The following is a 17,370-nucleotide window of genomic DNA, read 5'->3' as shown; positions in this document are numbered from 1 at the left end:
ACAACTTAAGAACTCAAAATACAGCGCTTCAAAAACAAACAGAAGGGCACGTCGTCAGTGGCGCATTACTGATATTGATGTATATATATAGTACTGCTCTAAGTGCTCTTCCAAATGAGTTGGAAGATGCCATAGCAACGCATAATCAATCATTGAAATTCTTCCAGTAGGATGCAGTCTAACAATCCCCACAAAAGGCACAGGTAACTGGACAACTCTAGAATACACTCTACAGTGCTTCAAGGACAAACAGAAGGGCACGTCGTCAGTGGCGCAATGCTGATATGAATGTACAATACTGCTCTTTCAAACGAGTGGAAAGATGCCATAGCAACTCATAATCAATAATTGCAATTCTTCCAGTAGGATGCAGTCTAACAACCCCCACGAAAGGCACAGGAAACTGGACAACTCTAAAATACACTCTACAGTGCTTCAAGGACAAACAGAAGGGCACGTCGTCAGTGGCGCATTACTGATATTAATATATATATAGTACTGCTCTAAGTGCTCTTCCAAATGAGTTGGAAGATGACATAGCAACGCATAATCAATCATTGAAATTCTTCCAGTAGGATGCAGTCTAACAACCCCCACAAAAGGCACAGGTAACTGGACAACTCTAGAATACACTCTACAGTGCTTCAAGGACAAACAGAAGGGCACGTCGTCAGTGGCGCAATGCTGATATGAATGTACAATACTGCTCTTTCAAACGAGTGGAAAGATGCCATAGCAACTCATAATCAATAATTACAATTCTTCCAGTAGGATGTAGTCTAACAACCCCCACAAAAGGCACAGGAAACTGGACAACTCTACAATACACTCTACAGTGCTTCAAGGACAAACAGAAGGGCACGTCGTCAGTGGCGCATTACTGATATGGATGTACAATACTGCTCTTCCAATCGGACGAGTGGATAGATGCCATAGCAACGCATAGTCAATAATTTAAAATTCTTCCAGTGGGATGCAGTCTAACAACCCCCAAGAAAAAACAGGAAACTGAACAACTCTAGAATACATACACACAATACAGTACAAATTCAACACAATGATATACACCTTTGCATACCATAGCCTGTGTTTACACGCTCTCGCTGCTGGCGGAGGTTAATGACCCCTACCCCAAGAGCCGCTAGGAGCACGATTTAGTCAGGCTAACTATATTGCAAATATACCCATCATGCCTGAAAAACGGGGTTTCTGTGGCCTGAAACTGAGTCACTCCTACGAATTCCTTTTCCATTCCGCCCCAGATTTCTGAAGGCGACTGTCTCAATTCCGTTCTGGTTGGACTCGCTGCTGCCAGATCCAAGTGATAATGACCTTCTTGTTGTTGAACAGGGAATGAGAAACAGCACGACCACGGACAGAAAAACGAAGATGCCAGCCGCGTAGAAAGACATGTCGTAGTCGCCTGTTGCGTCATACAGCCAACCTGCCAGGAGATGAACGACAAAACAGTCGACATTTATTGTCTGTTCAACATGTACTGTCTCGAAGTTCGATGGCTAAAGGGGTTTATAGAAACCGGGGTAAACTTGGTAACAATGGAATCGAGGTAAGATTGCAAGGTTGTGGCTATATATGTCCATTTTTGCACAAAAACGGTAAAGCTACATGCATTTAAGGCGAAAATTTGGAATTTGCACAGGCAATACAAGCCGTTGGAAATAAAAACGGCTCTCTATGCAGTTACCTAGTATTATCTTTTTACTAACGACGTATCGCTTCAACTATCATGTAATGGACACTTGAGAGTTTAAATAAAGACAAATGGATAAGTGATTCTCCGCTATGCGTACCTGCAACAGGTGGCCCAAGTAGGTAGCCCGTCCCTTCGAAGACAAGCGCCCAACCCAGCCCACTGGAGATCCTGGAAGCACTGCTGTATATCCGCACCATTACAGCTAACAGCGCATTGAAACTTCCCGAGAACAAGCCGTAGAACACCATGCACGCTACAAGGTCCGTGTAGGTTCTCCCGAACGGTATGGCGATGTTAAGTATGGCTAGTCCGGTATTGCCAATCATGTAATAGTAGACCTTACTGATGTGTATTCTGTCCGACAGCCACCCGTGTAACGGCCTTGACACCGCCTCTGAGATGCCCAAAACTGACAGTAGAAAAGCAGCTGGAGTCTTCTCCACTCCAGTATTTTGAGCATGGGCTGCAATGTGTACAAAAATCATGGAGCTGCCCAGCGAAGTGCCGAATAACGACACACAATAAAGGAGGAAAGGGCGGTGCTTCAGTAAGGTCACGTCGAACGCTTCCATGATTTTATCAAAGAAAGTAACGAGCTCTTGTTTGTCTGTACTACCCTGGGGTTCAATATTGACATTTTCTTCCTTATGATCTTCTTTAGGATGAATTGGTCTCATTAGGGCACCACAGACACAGCCATGCAATGGTATGCTGGCGGCAACCAACAAGGCCCCTCTCCACCCGAATTCATCTATGAGAAACTGGAAGAGTGGAGGAAAAGCGAAGGTGCCGATGCCGGCTCCACATCCTCCTATTCCATTGGCTGTGGCGTGCCGCTTGTCAAAGTAGCGTCCAATCATAGCCAGGCCTGGGGAGTACATCAGGGAGAACCCAAATCCTGGAGAGGATATAACGATATGCAAATCATTCGCAGAAGAAAATTTCAGCGATGGATAAGAAAATTTAACAGCTTTGCTAGAGCCCGTGATCACTGAAAACAAAACCAAATCTATCCTTTACCGCAGTAATGTTGACGAAGAAATACCGAGATAGAAAAAACCAACCCGTCAGGAGGCCCACGCTGAAGAACAGGTGTATCATTGTCTGTGCGAAGAAGCTGACAACAAGTCCCACGGCAGAAATGACGCCTCCTCCGATGATCACGGCACGGCAGCTGGTCAGATTGCTCAGGGCACCGGCAAAAGGAGCTGGAATGTAAAGCACCATCGTCATTCGTCCTATTGTATGTTTTATGTTTTAATCCATTCTAAAAACGTTGTACCAGGAGTCAAGACGATAATCAATGATGCCAACTTTGTTCATCATCATCTTCACTTTGAGTGCAGTGATCAACATCATAGGAAAGCGTGAAGGTTATCAACAATTCAGAATTGGCAAATTATCGCTCATAACCTTGTCAGAACAACATGCACCAATCTACAAGTTTCAAAACGGTTGTATACTCACAACACATCAACAGAGCAGCCCCTAAGATAGAACTGATGAAGGAAGTCACTCCGGCACTCTCCTGGAAAACCTCCCGGAACTCTGTGTAGAACACTCCGAAGGACTTTAAGGAACCGACCACGACAACGTGTAGGAGAAATGTGCTGGCCACAATCACCCAACGCCATCCCCCATCTGGTGGCTTTTCCGTTAACTGCATCTTTGCCATCCCATCCAGACGATGGTGCAGTGTAATGCTCGTCAGATGCTCTTCTCTGATTTAAACCACCTGAGCGCCGAGAGGAAAATATATCAAATATGTACTGTATATGTATATGTATATTTAATTAAGATGCGAGAATGGTGTTGACTCGGCAGTAGCCCCGATGGTAGTTGGTGACAGATCAAAATAATGGTTGATGAATCAATTTTATTATCAAACGTAACAAATACCAGGACTGCTTGACCTCAGTTGAGGACAACGAGCTGAGGATTTGGTTGTGTGCGCGCGTCCGTTTACCCTTTTAAATATTCGCAGCAGCCTTTCCAAAAACCGGTTTTACAATGCCTGCCACTGTGACCTCTCGAATGACTCGCATGAAGTGTTTCAGGCTGACATACCTTGTGCTGTACAAAAACGTTGTGAGACAATGACATTTTGTACATGATAATGAACTCAACTTTGTAGAACACACTTCATTACCCAGGCCTAAATGTTCTCTATCGAGTCCATAACTGTGCTGATCCACAGACATAGAGATCAACCGATGTGACTTACGTCCCCTCGAACGCCCCTTTTGTGACAACATCGTGATGATTGAGTGCTCGTAAACGCTGTTTTTGTGTGCCTGTTCAGTAAACAACTGTCTTTTCCTATGGGGAGGGGCCTGTAAATAGACTATCTCTTTGAAAGTAAGGTGAAAACAAGATACACCAACTTCTTGCAAAGCTTACGACTTTGCCCTGCTACAAGCCTCGCATTGTTTGACTAGCAGTTTTCTACACTTTTGCCCCTGTTGACATACAGTGACCCCTACGGTATCTTCTGTGTCATGACCCGCGTTCTTATACTCTTGGTACGGGTGGAATTATGCCATTAATCTTAATTTGTCCTTCTAGGAACATCAAATGTAGACTTCTAAAAGACATAGAAAAGTTAGGTAAAATCAGTTACTGACGACGTTGTCACAACGGAATGGATTAATTCTAAGGACAAATTGACAATTTGTTTTCAGACCATGTAAATGTGGCACCTAAGAAAACACATATTCTCAGCGCTAGCAGCAAGATGACTGATATCAACGGTTTAGAAATGTAAACTTTCACACGTTGTTTGGCAAACATGAACTGTGCAACCAACTCACCTTTCACACAACCCGCACAGTCCGCACATACAAATCTACGTGATGTGAATTCTAGATATCCTTTCTGGGGGCTACAGTTGACTTCATTTGGAACACGTCATAAATTCCAGACGCCTTTCAAGGTCCAATAAGGCACTTTTCACCGCTCTGTTATCTTTTGGTTCTTGTTTTTCTTAATGCACTGCCAAGCTTTATGCTATGTGCCAGCTGGAATGTTCCAAAACTTTTACGTGACACTTACTACTATATATAACTTGAAGAAGTACAGACATGTATACATATATTTCAGAAAGTAAACACCTGATAAAGCAAACAACCAGCGGTGCATACATGATATATGTACATCTTTCCACTCGACCAAATACGAAAAGAAAAACACACTCACTGAGGTGAAACGCACGGGGTTCACACATTGTAAATGAAAGCACTTGAGACTTAACAAAAAGTATTGTCTGTCAGTGGCTTTTGAACTGCATAGTTATGATATCAAATTTTCAAACCCATTACATTCCACGAGTATTAATTGCTTCTACAATAGAAAGGACCAAGTAACGTTCCTGTTATGTTTTCATTGACATAAGTCCTTTCTTTCACCTTCTAGCTTTCGTGATATCATCATGAATGAACAAAGGCTAATGATAACTTGTTGTTTCCTCATCCTAATCAACGTACATCAAAACGATACAAGTGACTGTATCTCCACCAGCTGATAGCTATTGTTTTACGTCTTCTAACGCTAGACACGTGCATATTCTCCCACTGGTGGTAATGCATAAGATTATAATCTTATTTGTCTGTACCTAATGCCATTTTGACGGTTGTGCAAACCCGCCTCACACCAAGGTGTATATGGTGGTGTCTATCTCTTTTCTTCTATATGTACAGCCCTTGGGCCACACAGTAGTGCAAGCACTACTTCAAGGAGCTAGTCCACTGGTAGTTTCCACTGATACACACCAATAATATACGCCATCATGCCTGGAAACCAGGGTTGCCATGGCCTGGGTCAGTCCTGCTTGTTTTTCTACCATCCTGCCCCAGATCTCTAAAGGCGACTGTCCTAATTCCGTTCTGGTTATGCTCACCGCTGCCAGAACCAAGTGATAATGACCTTCTTGTTGTTGAACAGGGAATGAGGAAAAGCACGACCACAGACAGAAAGACGAAGATGCCAGCTGCGTAGAAAGACATGTCGTAGTCGCCTGTTGCGTCATACAGCCAACCTGCCATTGGGCGAAGGACAAAATTAATCTAAACATACAGATGTGTGTTGTGTACAGATGTGGTCGAGTTGAATTGCGCCGTGTTCTACACATATAGCCGCTAATTTGTAGCCGTTCGAAAAAAATGAGTTCTCTATGTATTTACCTATATGAGGTCTTTTCTTTGCTCACGACATACCGCTTTACCTATATGAACAATGTAACTGACACTAGAGAGTGTAAATAAAGGAAAAGAGACAAATGATAACTCTATGCGTACCTGCAACAGGTGGCCCAAGTAGGTAGCCCGTCCCTTCGAAAACAAGCGCCCACCCCAGCCCACTGGAGATCCTGGAAGCACTGCTGTATATCCGCACCATTACAGCTATAAGTGCGCTAAAACTGGCCGAGAACAAGCCATAGAACACCATGCACGCTACAAGGTCCGTGTAGGTTCTCCCGAACGGTATGGCGATGTTAAGTATGGCCAGTCCGGTATTGCCAATCATGTAATAGTAGACCTTACTGATGTGTATTCTGTCCGACAGCCACCCGTGTAACGGCCTTGACACCGCCTCTGAGATGCCCAAAACTGACAGTAGAAAAGCGGCTGGAGTCTTCTCCACTCCAATATTTTGAGCATGGGCTACAAGGTGTACAAAAATCATGGTGTTGCCCAGCGAAGTTCCAAATGTTGACACACAATAAAGGAAGAAAGGGCGGTGTTTCAATAGGGTCATGTCAAACGCTTCCATGATTTTCTCACAGAAATGGAGTAGTTTTTTCTTTGGTTCTGTTTCAGTACTATGTATACCCCGGGGTTGGATGTTACTCTTTTCTTCCTTTCGATCCTCTTTAAGATGAATTGGTCTCATAAGGGCACCACAGACACAGCCATGCAAGGGTATACCGGCGGCAACCAATAAGGCCCCTCTCCACCCGAATTCATCTATGAGGAACCGGTACAGTAGAGGAAAGACGAATATGCCGATCCCGGTTCCACATACTCCGATTCCATTGGCTGTGGCATGCCGCCTGTCAAAGTAGCGTCCAATCATAGCCAGGCTTGGGGAGTACATCAGGGAGAACCCAAATCCTGAAGAGAATATAACGAAGAGCAAGTCTTTGGCAGAGCAATATTCAACCTCGCAAAGCTATATTCAACTGATTAGCATTCAACGAAGTTTCAACTGACTCGCTCAGGCTTCTCCAGTTGCCTGACACAATCGTCGTGGAAAAGTGACATTAATTTTGCACGTGTGACGTGGGCAATGGTTCAAATGTTGTCAGAAGAAGATACATCAGGGCGAATCATTCTTCTCTCAGCCGAGACGAGGGGCGATATCGACTTCCGACAACATCTGACCCATTGATGACGTCACACTTGTAGAAAGTCACGTGTCCGCAGCGATTGGGTCAGACAGCTGAAGAAGACATATATCTTTATAATAATATTCAAATAAGATGAGCGGGAAAAATAACTTAAAGCTTTGCTCATTGAAAACGAAACAAAATGTATGCTTTGCCTTTGCAGTGTTATCAGAAATGAATCGAGACAAACAGTCACTGACCTGTTAAGATGCCAACGCTGAAGAACAGGTGTATCATCGTCTGTGCGAAGAAGCTGACGACAAGTCCCACGGCAGAAATGACGCCTCCTGCGATGATGACAGTACGGCAGCTGGTCAGGTTGCTCAGGGCACCGGCAATGGCAGCTGTAATTTGATTCATGAAATCATCTTCCAAACATTCAACGGTTAAAATCGTGAAAATGACCTTAAATCAGTAAGCTTTGATACTCCGCCGGTGTATGTTGTATACTCACAAAACATCAAGACAGCAGCCCCTAGGATAGAACTGATGAAGGACGTGACCCCGGCACTCTCCTGGAAAACTTCTCGGAACTCTGTGTAGAAAACTCCGAAGGACTTCATGTTGCCAATCACCAACATGTTCACGAAGAAGGTGCTGATGACCACCACCCAACCCCACCCGCCATCAGGTGGTTTGTCGACGGACCGTACTTTTGGCATATCTTCGAGATGATATAGCTAGCACACAACGTCTTTGACACCTCTTTCTATGTGAAAAAGAAAATACTATATCAATACGTAGCTAAACTAGAAAGGTAAAATTTGTAGGCAAAGACATACTGTTTAAACTCGCATGGTCTAGCCTAACAAACTACTGCTCTGTTTATTCTTATTCACATACATTCATAAATATGGTGACCAGCCCCTGCCCTGCCACTTGCTACATATATAATAACGCTCCTCTGATCGCATCCAAGCAGAATATGGCTTTCCGGAATTTCATTTTTCAAATTTAAAGTCGCATGCTAGGCTGACGCAGACAACTTTTAAAGACTTGTGGGTAACCTCGCCTTCCAACTCCCAACCACAGATGACCTTGCTCACGACTTGCCCCCAAGCATGGTCTGGAGACGGTCGGATGGCCATGGTCGGCTATATGGGACAAGGGCTATCTATTCAGTTGTACAAAATGTATCAGAAATTCAGCGATGATTTCTGTTAAGAATAACAATTCCCAAAAAAACATTTGTCTTACCTTCCAAGGTCATATACGTACTCTTCCCTCCACTACCGACGTACGTACGATCGTCTTAAATCTCCGAGTGTTTAACTCTTCAAGGTAAACGTCCGGCGTATGACTCTGATAGACTAATCTCTGAGTCGTTCTCGTCCTGTGACGTGAAAATATGTCTCAAGATCCGGGTCGTCAGCACTCCAATTGTTTCACAGACTTTTTTGTGCACCCTATCTTTCTACAAACGTAACACCCAGTCAAAGGTTAAAGTTTCTCAGATTGCCTCAGGTGACCCCTTGCTAACCTGGCCATAACAAGTTTTTCTACATTCCAAGTCTTGTTAGCTGTGAGTCAATCAAACAAGGTCGCCCAAGACAAAACCATTAGTGGCAAAGGTTAGAGGGAAACCTTGACTATTAGTTGGCTGTAAATGTGTTAAGTGGTTAAAGTTTGGTATTTGTCATCGTTAAGAGGCACTAATGAATAGTGACCCGGTTTTAAAAGTGACATGGATTTTGTTTGTTTTCAGAAACAGTAACCCGCCTTTAGGCGTAACACAAAGGTTTTGTACCGTACGTACAAACTGCGTAAGACCAGACTATAAGGTTTGATCCACTCATACCGAGAACCCCCCCCCCTCTTTTCGATACGTGTGGTGGGTTCTTTAACATGCTTGAGGTGTAGCTGTCGTCAAACTGGGGACTTCCGGCGTTAAGTATCATCCAAGAGGACGTCCCCAACCGAAGCTAGGTACTCATTTTCACACGAGTAGAGTGAGGAATTTGGTGTAAACACGTACGGCATTCGGGCCTGCTAGGGATTCGAACCCAGAACCTTTAGATTTAGGTCAACAACCCTAACCACAAGGCCACCTCGTCATCCTTGAAGACAGTTCAGTCATTTATTGTTAATCTCTCGTCTAGCAAGTTGGGAGATAAAACACTATATACAAGACATGGTTACCAATAAAAAATTCAAATACTTTTATTGCAATGGTAGACATAGGTACTTGCCATTCTTAATACTGTCAGAAAAATATTTTTGAGCATACAGTTGCTTAGCTTTAAGGCCGCCACTTTGGTTTTACACAGTATTTGCCTTACAAATCTTAATCATGATTACTAGTAGCTGATATGTTGTATTCTATTTCTTACAAGGGTACTGTTAGTGCCTTCTTAAAGTTTGTGGTGATTTAATTTTGCAGGTTTTAAGTTCATGATAGCGCTGTAGTCATATTTAAACCATCTTATACTGCACAGTAATGAAAACAAAGGTTTTATGTTTGCAGCGAAGTGGTCACCGCAAAAACCGCTAACATAAAACCACCGCAAAAATTCAAGAATAACACTTTCTTGCTTTCATAAAACCTTGTTTCTACACAGTATGTTTCCTGATATGTACTTCCTGTGCACACATTTTTTTATTTATTTGTAAAATCTAACGGAAAGAAACATATGGCTTCTGAGTTTTAAACATTCGAAACAAGAAATATTCTCTACAAATGCAGTAGCATAATTGTACTTCTTCATATAATTAATTGTACTAATATATCCACTGGTTTGGACAAGAATTAGAGGTAGATATTCAAGATTAAGTTTTTTTAATGAAAAATTAGTAAGATTACTAAAAGACAATTTACAAATCTGTGCATACAATGCTTTTTAGCTTTAACCCACTCCCCCCCACCGGAAATTCTGCTGCTTTTGATAGATGGGAAATGATATACCACAGTGTCCTTATCCCAGTATCTACTTGCCAATTAAATAGTTGCCAACGAAAGAGTATGTCACCCCATAAATAACCTCCACAGTGCGTAAGCACGTCGACTGATGATGATGATGATACTACCATATGGAAAGGCATTTGAGACGACATTTTCCATATCTTTATACAACAATATGACATTCTCTTTCACAATGTCCATATCGCAATTGCACAAGATACAAGTGAGAATGCTATACTGTTGTCTCCCTCTCTGTGAGCATTGGCTCTGTTACCGTTCCCTCTATACTTTCTCTACTTATGTCTTGTGTTGTAGAATCGTCTTCCGTGGTATCTCCGTCAGGCCCGTCGTGTTTGGCACACTTCTCAAAAAAGAGAATGCTGAGAGACGCGAGGACCATGGCGCCTGAGCAGTAGAACGAGACGTTGTAGTTCCCCGTGACATCGTACAGCCAGCCTGGATTGTGAGGCAAGAACAAATTTGTAGTCAGGAAACACTGGGAAAATTTTAGCTATAAGTAGAAATCTTAAAGGGTTACTCAACAGCAGATTAGCTAAGGTTAGTTTCTAAAATACTTAGCAACACATTTTTGTAAATTCAAAACCAAACAAGGTTTGTAAAATTTCATAACACACTAACAAAGAAATGAACCATTCATAATCCAGTATTGAATAGTGCCCCCCCCCCCCATGCAGACTCATAAGTTATGTCTGATGGGAATGATGAATGCCTTATTAAGTATGGATTTTTAAAAAAGCAAGAAACTAAATATGTGAAAAGCTGCCATACCTGCGATAGGTGAGCCCAGTAGATAAGCCACTCCTCCTCCTAAGAAGGTCCATCCGATTCCACTGGACAGTCGGGCCACTCCCGTGTACTCTCGGACCAACACCGTGATCAGGGCGTGGAACACTCCGGAGAACAGCCCGTAGAAGGCCATGTACACAACAAGGGAGGCATACGACGAACAGAAAGGCACGAATAGATTGCACACGCCCACCCCAGCCACTCCTATCATATAGACGTGGAGTCTACTGATGACTCCTAAGTCTGCGAACCAGCCTCCAATCAGCCGGAATACAAACTCGGTAATCCCCATCACCGAGATCAAAAATGATGCCTCGGTTTTGCCAACTCCGATGTTTTGCGCGTGTTTCGCCATGTGAACAAATACGATGGAGTAACCGAGCACCGTACCGAAATGAGAGAAAGTAAACAACGCAAAGGGAACGTCCGTCAAAAGCGACACATCAAAAATGTGTAAGACCTTGCTAGCAGTCATTCTGCATGAAGACTGCGAATTTTCTACCATGTTTTGCTTCTTCTGGTCCAGAACAGCTTTGTGTTCCTGGTCTTCCCTGAGATGTATCGGCCTCAGTAAGGCCCCACAGATGCACCCGTGCAGAGTGATGCCGGCGATTATTAGCAGCGCACCTCGATAACTAAACTCGTCAATCAGGACTTGATACAGAGGTGACAGGGCGAACATTCCCACCCCATTCCCCGACAATCCGATTCCGTTCGCTGTCGCTCTCCTCTTGTCGAAGTAACGCCCTACCATTGTCAGACATGGCGAGTAAATCAACGACATTGCGAACCCTGAAAACAGATGATAAAAGAAGAAGAAGAATTAAATTGCATGGCGATTGTAACAGGTACAATGTATGGCAAGTTATTTGCATTGCTAATGCTATGCTTATATCTAACAATTTTAAGGAACTAATCTCATTAATATGAATAAGTATTTTTTTTCTCCCAGGGTTGCCCTTTGTAATAGCTTAAGCTAGTTGGGCAACCCTGGCATGTAAATACAATGCATGCCAAACAAATAAATAAATAAATAAATAAAACAGTAGTAATAAGGCAAAATCTGAGTACTGTCAGTATTAGTTCTGAGAGACATATTGTATGTCCTACTGAACTGTCTTTCTCATGCAAATTGAAACTATCAAGCAAATGTATCATTAGCTTTTAAAATCGTGTCCCGAGGAACAAAACAGAATGAAATGGAACGAAATGGAACAAAATGAAACAATATGGAATGGAATGGACAGAAAGTGATCAATAGACACATGTAATATTACTAGTAATCAAAACCTTATTTGCATGATTAATGAACTACAATCAAACAAGACATACAGGACACCCGAAAGTATAACAACTAAGTATATTCCGGAACTTAGAAATCTTGTTTTACCTGTGAAAATTCCCAGGCTGACCAGTAGGTACATCACGCTGGTCGCGAACGAGCTGATGACGAACCCGACGGCTGCCAGCACTCCTCCGGTAAACACCATCACGCGACAGCTGGTCAGCTTACTCAGCGCGCTGGCTATGGGAGCTGTAGTAAATAAAACAGGCAGGAAGTTTAACTCCAGGTGGCATATGGTGCATGATGTTTCTAGCCTGGGTTAGCCCGAGTACCAACCTCCGTAGTGACCGCTGGCTCAAGAAAGTTAGCAAGCGAATTTTTTTTGAGCCAGCAGTCACTACGGAGGCTGGTACTCAGGCTGGGTACCATTCTCAATAGTAAATTTTACCGCTGGCTCAATCTTTTCGCTTGCTAACCACAGAGATTAGCAAGCAAAAGGAATGAGCCAGCGGTAGCCTGATTTAATTAGGCTTATAGTAGCCGCCCGTAACCAGCCAGCCTGGCAGTGGACATAAAACCCTGGGACAGCTGTAGTTTGCATTATACAGACTAAGCCAGCAGTTACTATGGAGAATGTTACCCAGGCTATGGTGATTTGGGATGTTGACTTAGAATTCAAGCTGAAAGTTCTGGATTCGAATCCCTATCAGGTGAAAATGAGTACCTAAGTTTGGTTAGGGGCGTCTACAAGGACGGGGCATAAAGCCATAGGTCCCATCTTTGAGGACATCTCAAGCACATCTCAAAGTATCAAGGTTAGGGTCTATCCAGGGGATAACTGTTCTCTTTTCAAGATATATGGTGGCTAAAGGTGTTGATCAATTTCCCTTGTATCCTAGTTTATAACTTAGGGTTCAGCACCTTTTAAGGTGTAGGCTTGGATTTGATTTATTACGAACTTCTAATCCAGAAATAAAATTAACAACACTAGTCACTGACGAAAGACAGTGGATGCTGTCTGAAACGTCTGACTGTTTCAAAACTTTATCCAGTTGCTTGAGTAATTATTTTTGGCGTAACACTAGGACCTTATTGGCAAAATACTGACTCTTATTCGAACACTATGATATGATGAAATGATATGATACAATAACTGTTACTGCTCTAATATGAACAGCTCCAGAGAACTTAACCTTTAGCACACTAAAGTAGCCATTCGGCAGCCCATTCTCTATTGGTTACAGAGTTAGGCAGCAGGGAGAAGGTTAAAGATTTGAATTCTTTCTCACAGCAAATCAACATCATTCCCACCAGCGTTGAGTTGATAAAGGCGGTGTCTCCAGCGCCCTCGTCAAACACGTCTCGGAACGCGGCGTAGAACACCCCGAAGGACTTTATGGACCCCACCACGACAACGTGGACCAGGAAACTGCTGAACACCACCATCCAACCCCAACCGCCATCTGGAGGCTGGTCCCGGTACTGCACCTTCTGACTCCTGCTAGCCATTTCTCAAAGATGCCAGCAGCCCCCTGCAGAAATCAAAATTGATCAATCAAAGAATAAATCAATCACTCAATATCAATCAATAGGCCATATCTGCATCTACATCGTTGTTACCCTCATATTCCAGGTTGTAGAAATGTTAGTAATTTAGGGGGCAGTCGACACATTTACATGATATTGCGTATGCGGTGCATGCATACTGTGTTGAGTTCAGCCAGCCAACCAACCAACCAACCAACCAACCAACCAACCAACCAACCAACCAACACCAACCCACTGACACCAACCAACCAACCAACCAACCAACCTTCAATTTTCACATATTTTGTAGATCATACCTTGAAGTCAAACAAATTCTTCTAATTTCATTGTGCACCCTGCTATAAATATTGAAGCATCGAACCTTCTCACTTTGGGGTCCTTAACCATGTCAATCCCCATAGGCGAAATACTGTGTTCTGCTAACGGAGGGTGCTGCAACTTCGGACGTAAATCTATGAGTTCGACATCGTATTGCACCAGTGTCGGTTGTCTGAAAAGTGTTGCGTTTTTACTAATGATAAATTAGAGTGGTGGTGTTTGAGGATTTGCCGTTGTAGAGTTGATTTTTCGTCGTCCGTGCACGATTTACGCCATCGATCTCAGTCGGTAAATCCAGAAATATGTTGTTTTGATTAAAACGTTCCATATTGTTCCATTCTGATTAGGGTACCGTAACTTCGGCATAAAAATATCTTTGTATCTCTTTGATTCGTTGGTACTATTTCAAGTAAACAGAAGGAAGAATTTCGTGTCAACTAACTTCAACTTCCCTCTGGTAAATGATTTTCGACCGTGCGTAAGGCTTCACCGATGCCGGGCGCGCTGTGGCTAAGCGACTGTTTACGCCGCTTGTTGCGTTCCAAGCCATGACAACGTTGACAATCCGTTCTTTGGTATGGCAATGAGAGTAGAAACTTCATATCATACAAATGGTCCCATAGCATGAACGCGCAAATGTGCCACAAGTACGTCCAAAACTGGCGAGCAAGCATTGTAACGCTGCAAACTGAAATCGTGACATTTGCACTCGGCACAGCACCGCATGTGACCAGAAAGTACGCGGCAAATCTTCCTTGTTTTTTCCGGTCAATTCAGTGCAAAGTTATGACATATTCTAAACACGATCATCAATTGTTTTTAGAGCTCGCTATTCAAGAATTTCTGGATTTTTTTTTAGCAAGCAATGAGAAATCGCCATTTACATCAATGAACTTCGTGTTTATGCGTTCAGAGATCTCCGACCTGTGCCGCCCACATCAAAGCAAAGCGGCCTGTCAATTTCAATTAACATGCGGGGTTAGGTTACACGTTTGCAACATCAATGAGTTTGCTTGTGTGGAACCACGTAGTGCAAACCTGCCACAGGGAACTTATCAAATGCAAGTTTATCCGACGTATACTAGTCAAGCTAGATTGATAAGGTTTGCCGTTTTGGAGCCGACTTGACTTATGTACAGCGGTAGCAGAGATGCCTTGCCGAGGTATCACATTCGAATCGCGGTCAACGGAATGGCCGTGACGTAAAAGGGGGAGGGCGTTCGAAGCCGCGGTTGATTTCGTTATTTCAGACAAGCTAAATCGCGACATAAACTAACCAAGACCCATGTTTTTTTGGTGTTTGTTTTGCTTTATGCCTCATGTGTACAACATGTAAGTTTGCATGACGACGGTTGAATATGTTTTATGTAAGAGTTGCCACTTCACAGTGTCCTTGCATCGAACGTAGACATTTTTATCGCCACATTTTCTTCGTGGCACAAAATCAGTTAATTGTACACAAATCCCTGTTTTATTCAGACGACAGCTCTATGCATGAAGTTGGGTTCTTAACGATTTTATTCAGCACCGTGGCTGAAAAAAAAGATGGCTCACTTCTGCAGAACGAGACAATTAAAAATCCTACCGAAGTTGGGAGTATGCCGAAGTTGCAGCACCCTCCGTTACCTTAACTAAAATAACCGTTACATCTAACTTGGCTTTGATCTATTTTTTTCCAGTTTAATAGTAGACACTATGCCAGAATAATCAGTGTAATGATTGTGTATTCTCCAAGCAGAGGTTTTGGTCGGGGGGTAGTAGTGGCCGGGTTTTTTTTTACGTTGGCCACCCGTTTACAACCTCTGCTTGGAGAATAATGATTGTGGGCATCAACGGAAAGAAGAAGGTCAAAGGTCAACACAGCCAGGAGTGATTCAAAACCCTGATATCCAAAAAAAGTACACACCTCTTTACTAATCAATTACGGCTACAATAACCGAAAATAATTTCATCAGGTTGGTAGAACCAAGGAGGTTAAATCCTATTTTAACCTCCTTGGTCAAATCAAATGTAAGCACTAAAGCAGAGTGTCAACAGATTGCCAAAATGGATCTGAATACCGTAGGGAAAAGAACTATTCTATACACTGTAACAAGGATGTCCTTCGGTGTACGAAGCCTAAATGCAATGGAGTGACGTTACCTGCGAACTTCGTAACGTTCCCTGAAAGTGAAACTCCGGCAGGGTTTTTGCTTCCGCCAGAGAAATCTTTGTCTTCCCTTCCTTTCATTGGTCTCTTCACACCACATTCGAGTGCGAAGGTCAAGCTGTAAGGCGTCCAGATCGTATGATACAAGATGAACTGAACAAGAGGGATCACGGCACTCAGAACACTTTGACTGATAACAATAAAGATCAGTAAAGACGCGCCAGTGGCCGTGGCGCAGTCGGTGACCTGCAGATGACCTCAACTTAGCCAGCTGACGAAACAAACACAGTGCAACAGCATCACCTACCGGAAAAGAACTGATTTGCAGGCAGCCGAGGCACCCTGCCCAACAACTTTACCAAGGACATTATATTTATAATGTCCTTGGTATAGCCAAGGAGGTTATAACCTCCTTGGTATAACGCAAGGTCCATTTGTCCAGGGCTGTAATGGCCCCTCCCCGCAGACCGGTTACGAGTGGCTGCTAAAAGAGCGGTTAAATCAGGCTACTTTTGATAACGGTGTTCCATATTTTTGGACCCCCAATGGCCATGGTGATTTGCCCCCCCCCCCCCTCCACATCTGCTTGGAATCTGTGTGACCTCAAAACTACAAAGGCAAACAGGGACGTAGACCCTGCCCCACAGTTTACCAAATTTATAAAGCAGCAGATATATGGTTACACAACGGGTCTAGGAAACTTTAAAGTATGCCTCATTTAACCTCTCACCCATCAGATCATTTTCTTTGAGCACTTACTTGCATCAACGTTTAGGTGTCCAGAGGGTGTAATCTAAGAATCAAGTCAGTACGACGATGTTTTTGTTTGTTTTTGTTTTACATAACCGGTAATTTTAGAAATTTAATGCAGTAAGTCCCTGCGTGAAACCGGATTGTATGTTATAAGGTTTGATTGACTCTCACCGTGATGACAGTATTAAAGTATCAAACACGTGGGATCTTCGGCTTAAACACGCTATTTGTGAGGACGTTCTTATAAGTTATGCACTTACTTCCACTTGATTGAGGCTGGTGTGAAGTGCCTTTCCCTATGGCTATCACGGTCACACCACACGGGCCTCATAGGGATTCGAACCCTGGAACTACAGATTCTGAGTCAATTACGTAAACACTTATCCGAAGGGAACGATCTAGCTCCCTATATATGTAACACCCTTGCCCTATATAACCAAAAAAGCACCTTGCCGTTCTAAATGTTCAGATCGTCTGTTCTGATATGGCTTTACCATCTTTGCTGCCATCTGGT

The 17,370-nt window shown here is 43.2% G+C and overlaps 1 protein-coding gene across 1 annotated transcript; it reads right to left on the bottom strand.

Annotated features, from left to right (window-relative positions):
- Positions 1–16,400, bottom strand: LOC136422437 (uncharacterized). Its single transcript, XM_066410208.1, has 13 exons — positions 16,097–16,400; positions 13,378–13,620; positions 12,194–12,337; positions 10,786–11,595; positions 10,235–10,452; positions 7,552–7,777; positions 7,298–7,441; positions 6,007–6,822; positions 5,503–5,747; positions 3,182–3,440; positions 2,779–2,922; positions 1,812–2,612; positions 1–1,444 (listed from the first exon to the last, which is right to left on the bottom strand). Exons 2-13 carry the CDS (start codon positions 13,595–13,597, stop codon positions 1,188–1,190), a joined length of 4,284 nt encoding a protein of 1,427 aa, XP_066266305.1. The 5' UTR covers positions 13,598–13,620; positions 16,097–16,400; the 3' UTR covers positions 1–1,187.
- Between the last annotated feature and the right edge of the window lie 970 nt (positions 16,401–17,370).

This window comes from Branchiostoma lanceolatum, chromosome 17 (assembly GCF_035083965.1).
Source record: "Branchiostoma lanceolatum isolate klBraLanc5 chromosome 17, klBraLanc5.hap2, whole genome shotgun sequence".
Taxonomy (NCBI): domain Eukaryota; kingdom Metazoa; phylum Chordata; class Leptocardii; order Amphioxiformes; family Branchiostomatidae; genus Branchiostoma; species Branchiostoma lanceolatum.
The sequence above is the reverse complement of the archived record's forward strand: the minus strand, read 5'-3'. Positions and strand labels throughout refer to the sequence as shown.

Bases quoted from the DNA above. Each gene is read 5' to 3' on its own strand.
- LOC136422437 (XM_066410208.1), bottom strand. From the start codon at position 13,597: ATGGCTAGCAGGAGTCAGAAGGTGCAGTACCGGGACCAGCCTCCAGAT. The intron at 7,442-7,551 runs GTGAGTATACAA...ATCAAATTACAG, and splicing joins GGCTGCTGTCTTGATGTTTT to CTGCCATTGCCGGTGCCCTG. The intron at 3,441-5,502 runs GCATGATGGCGT...CAGGTGGTTTAA, and splicing joins ATGGCAACCCTGGTTTCCAG to ATCAGAGAAGAGCATCTGAC.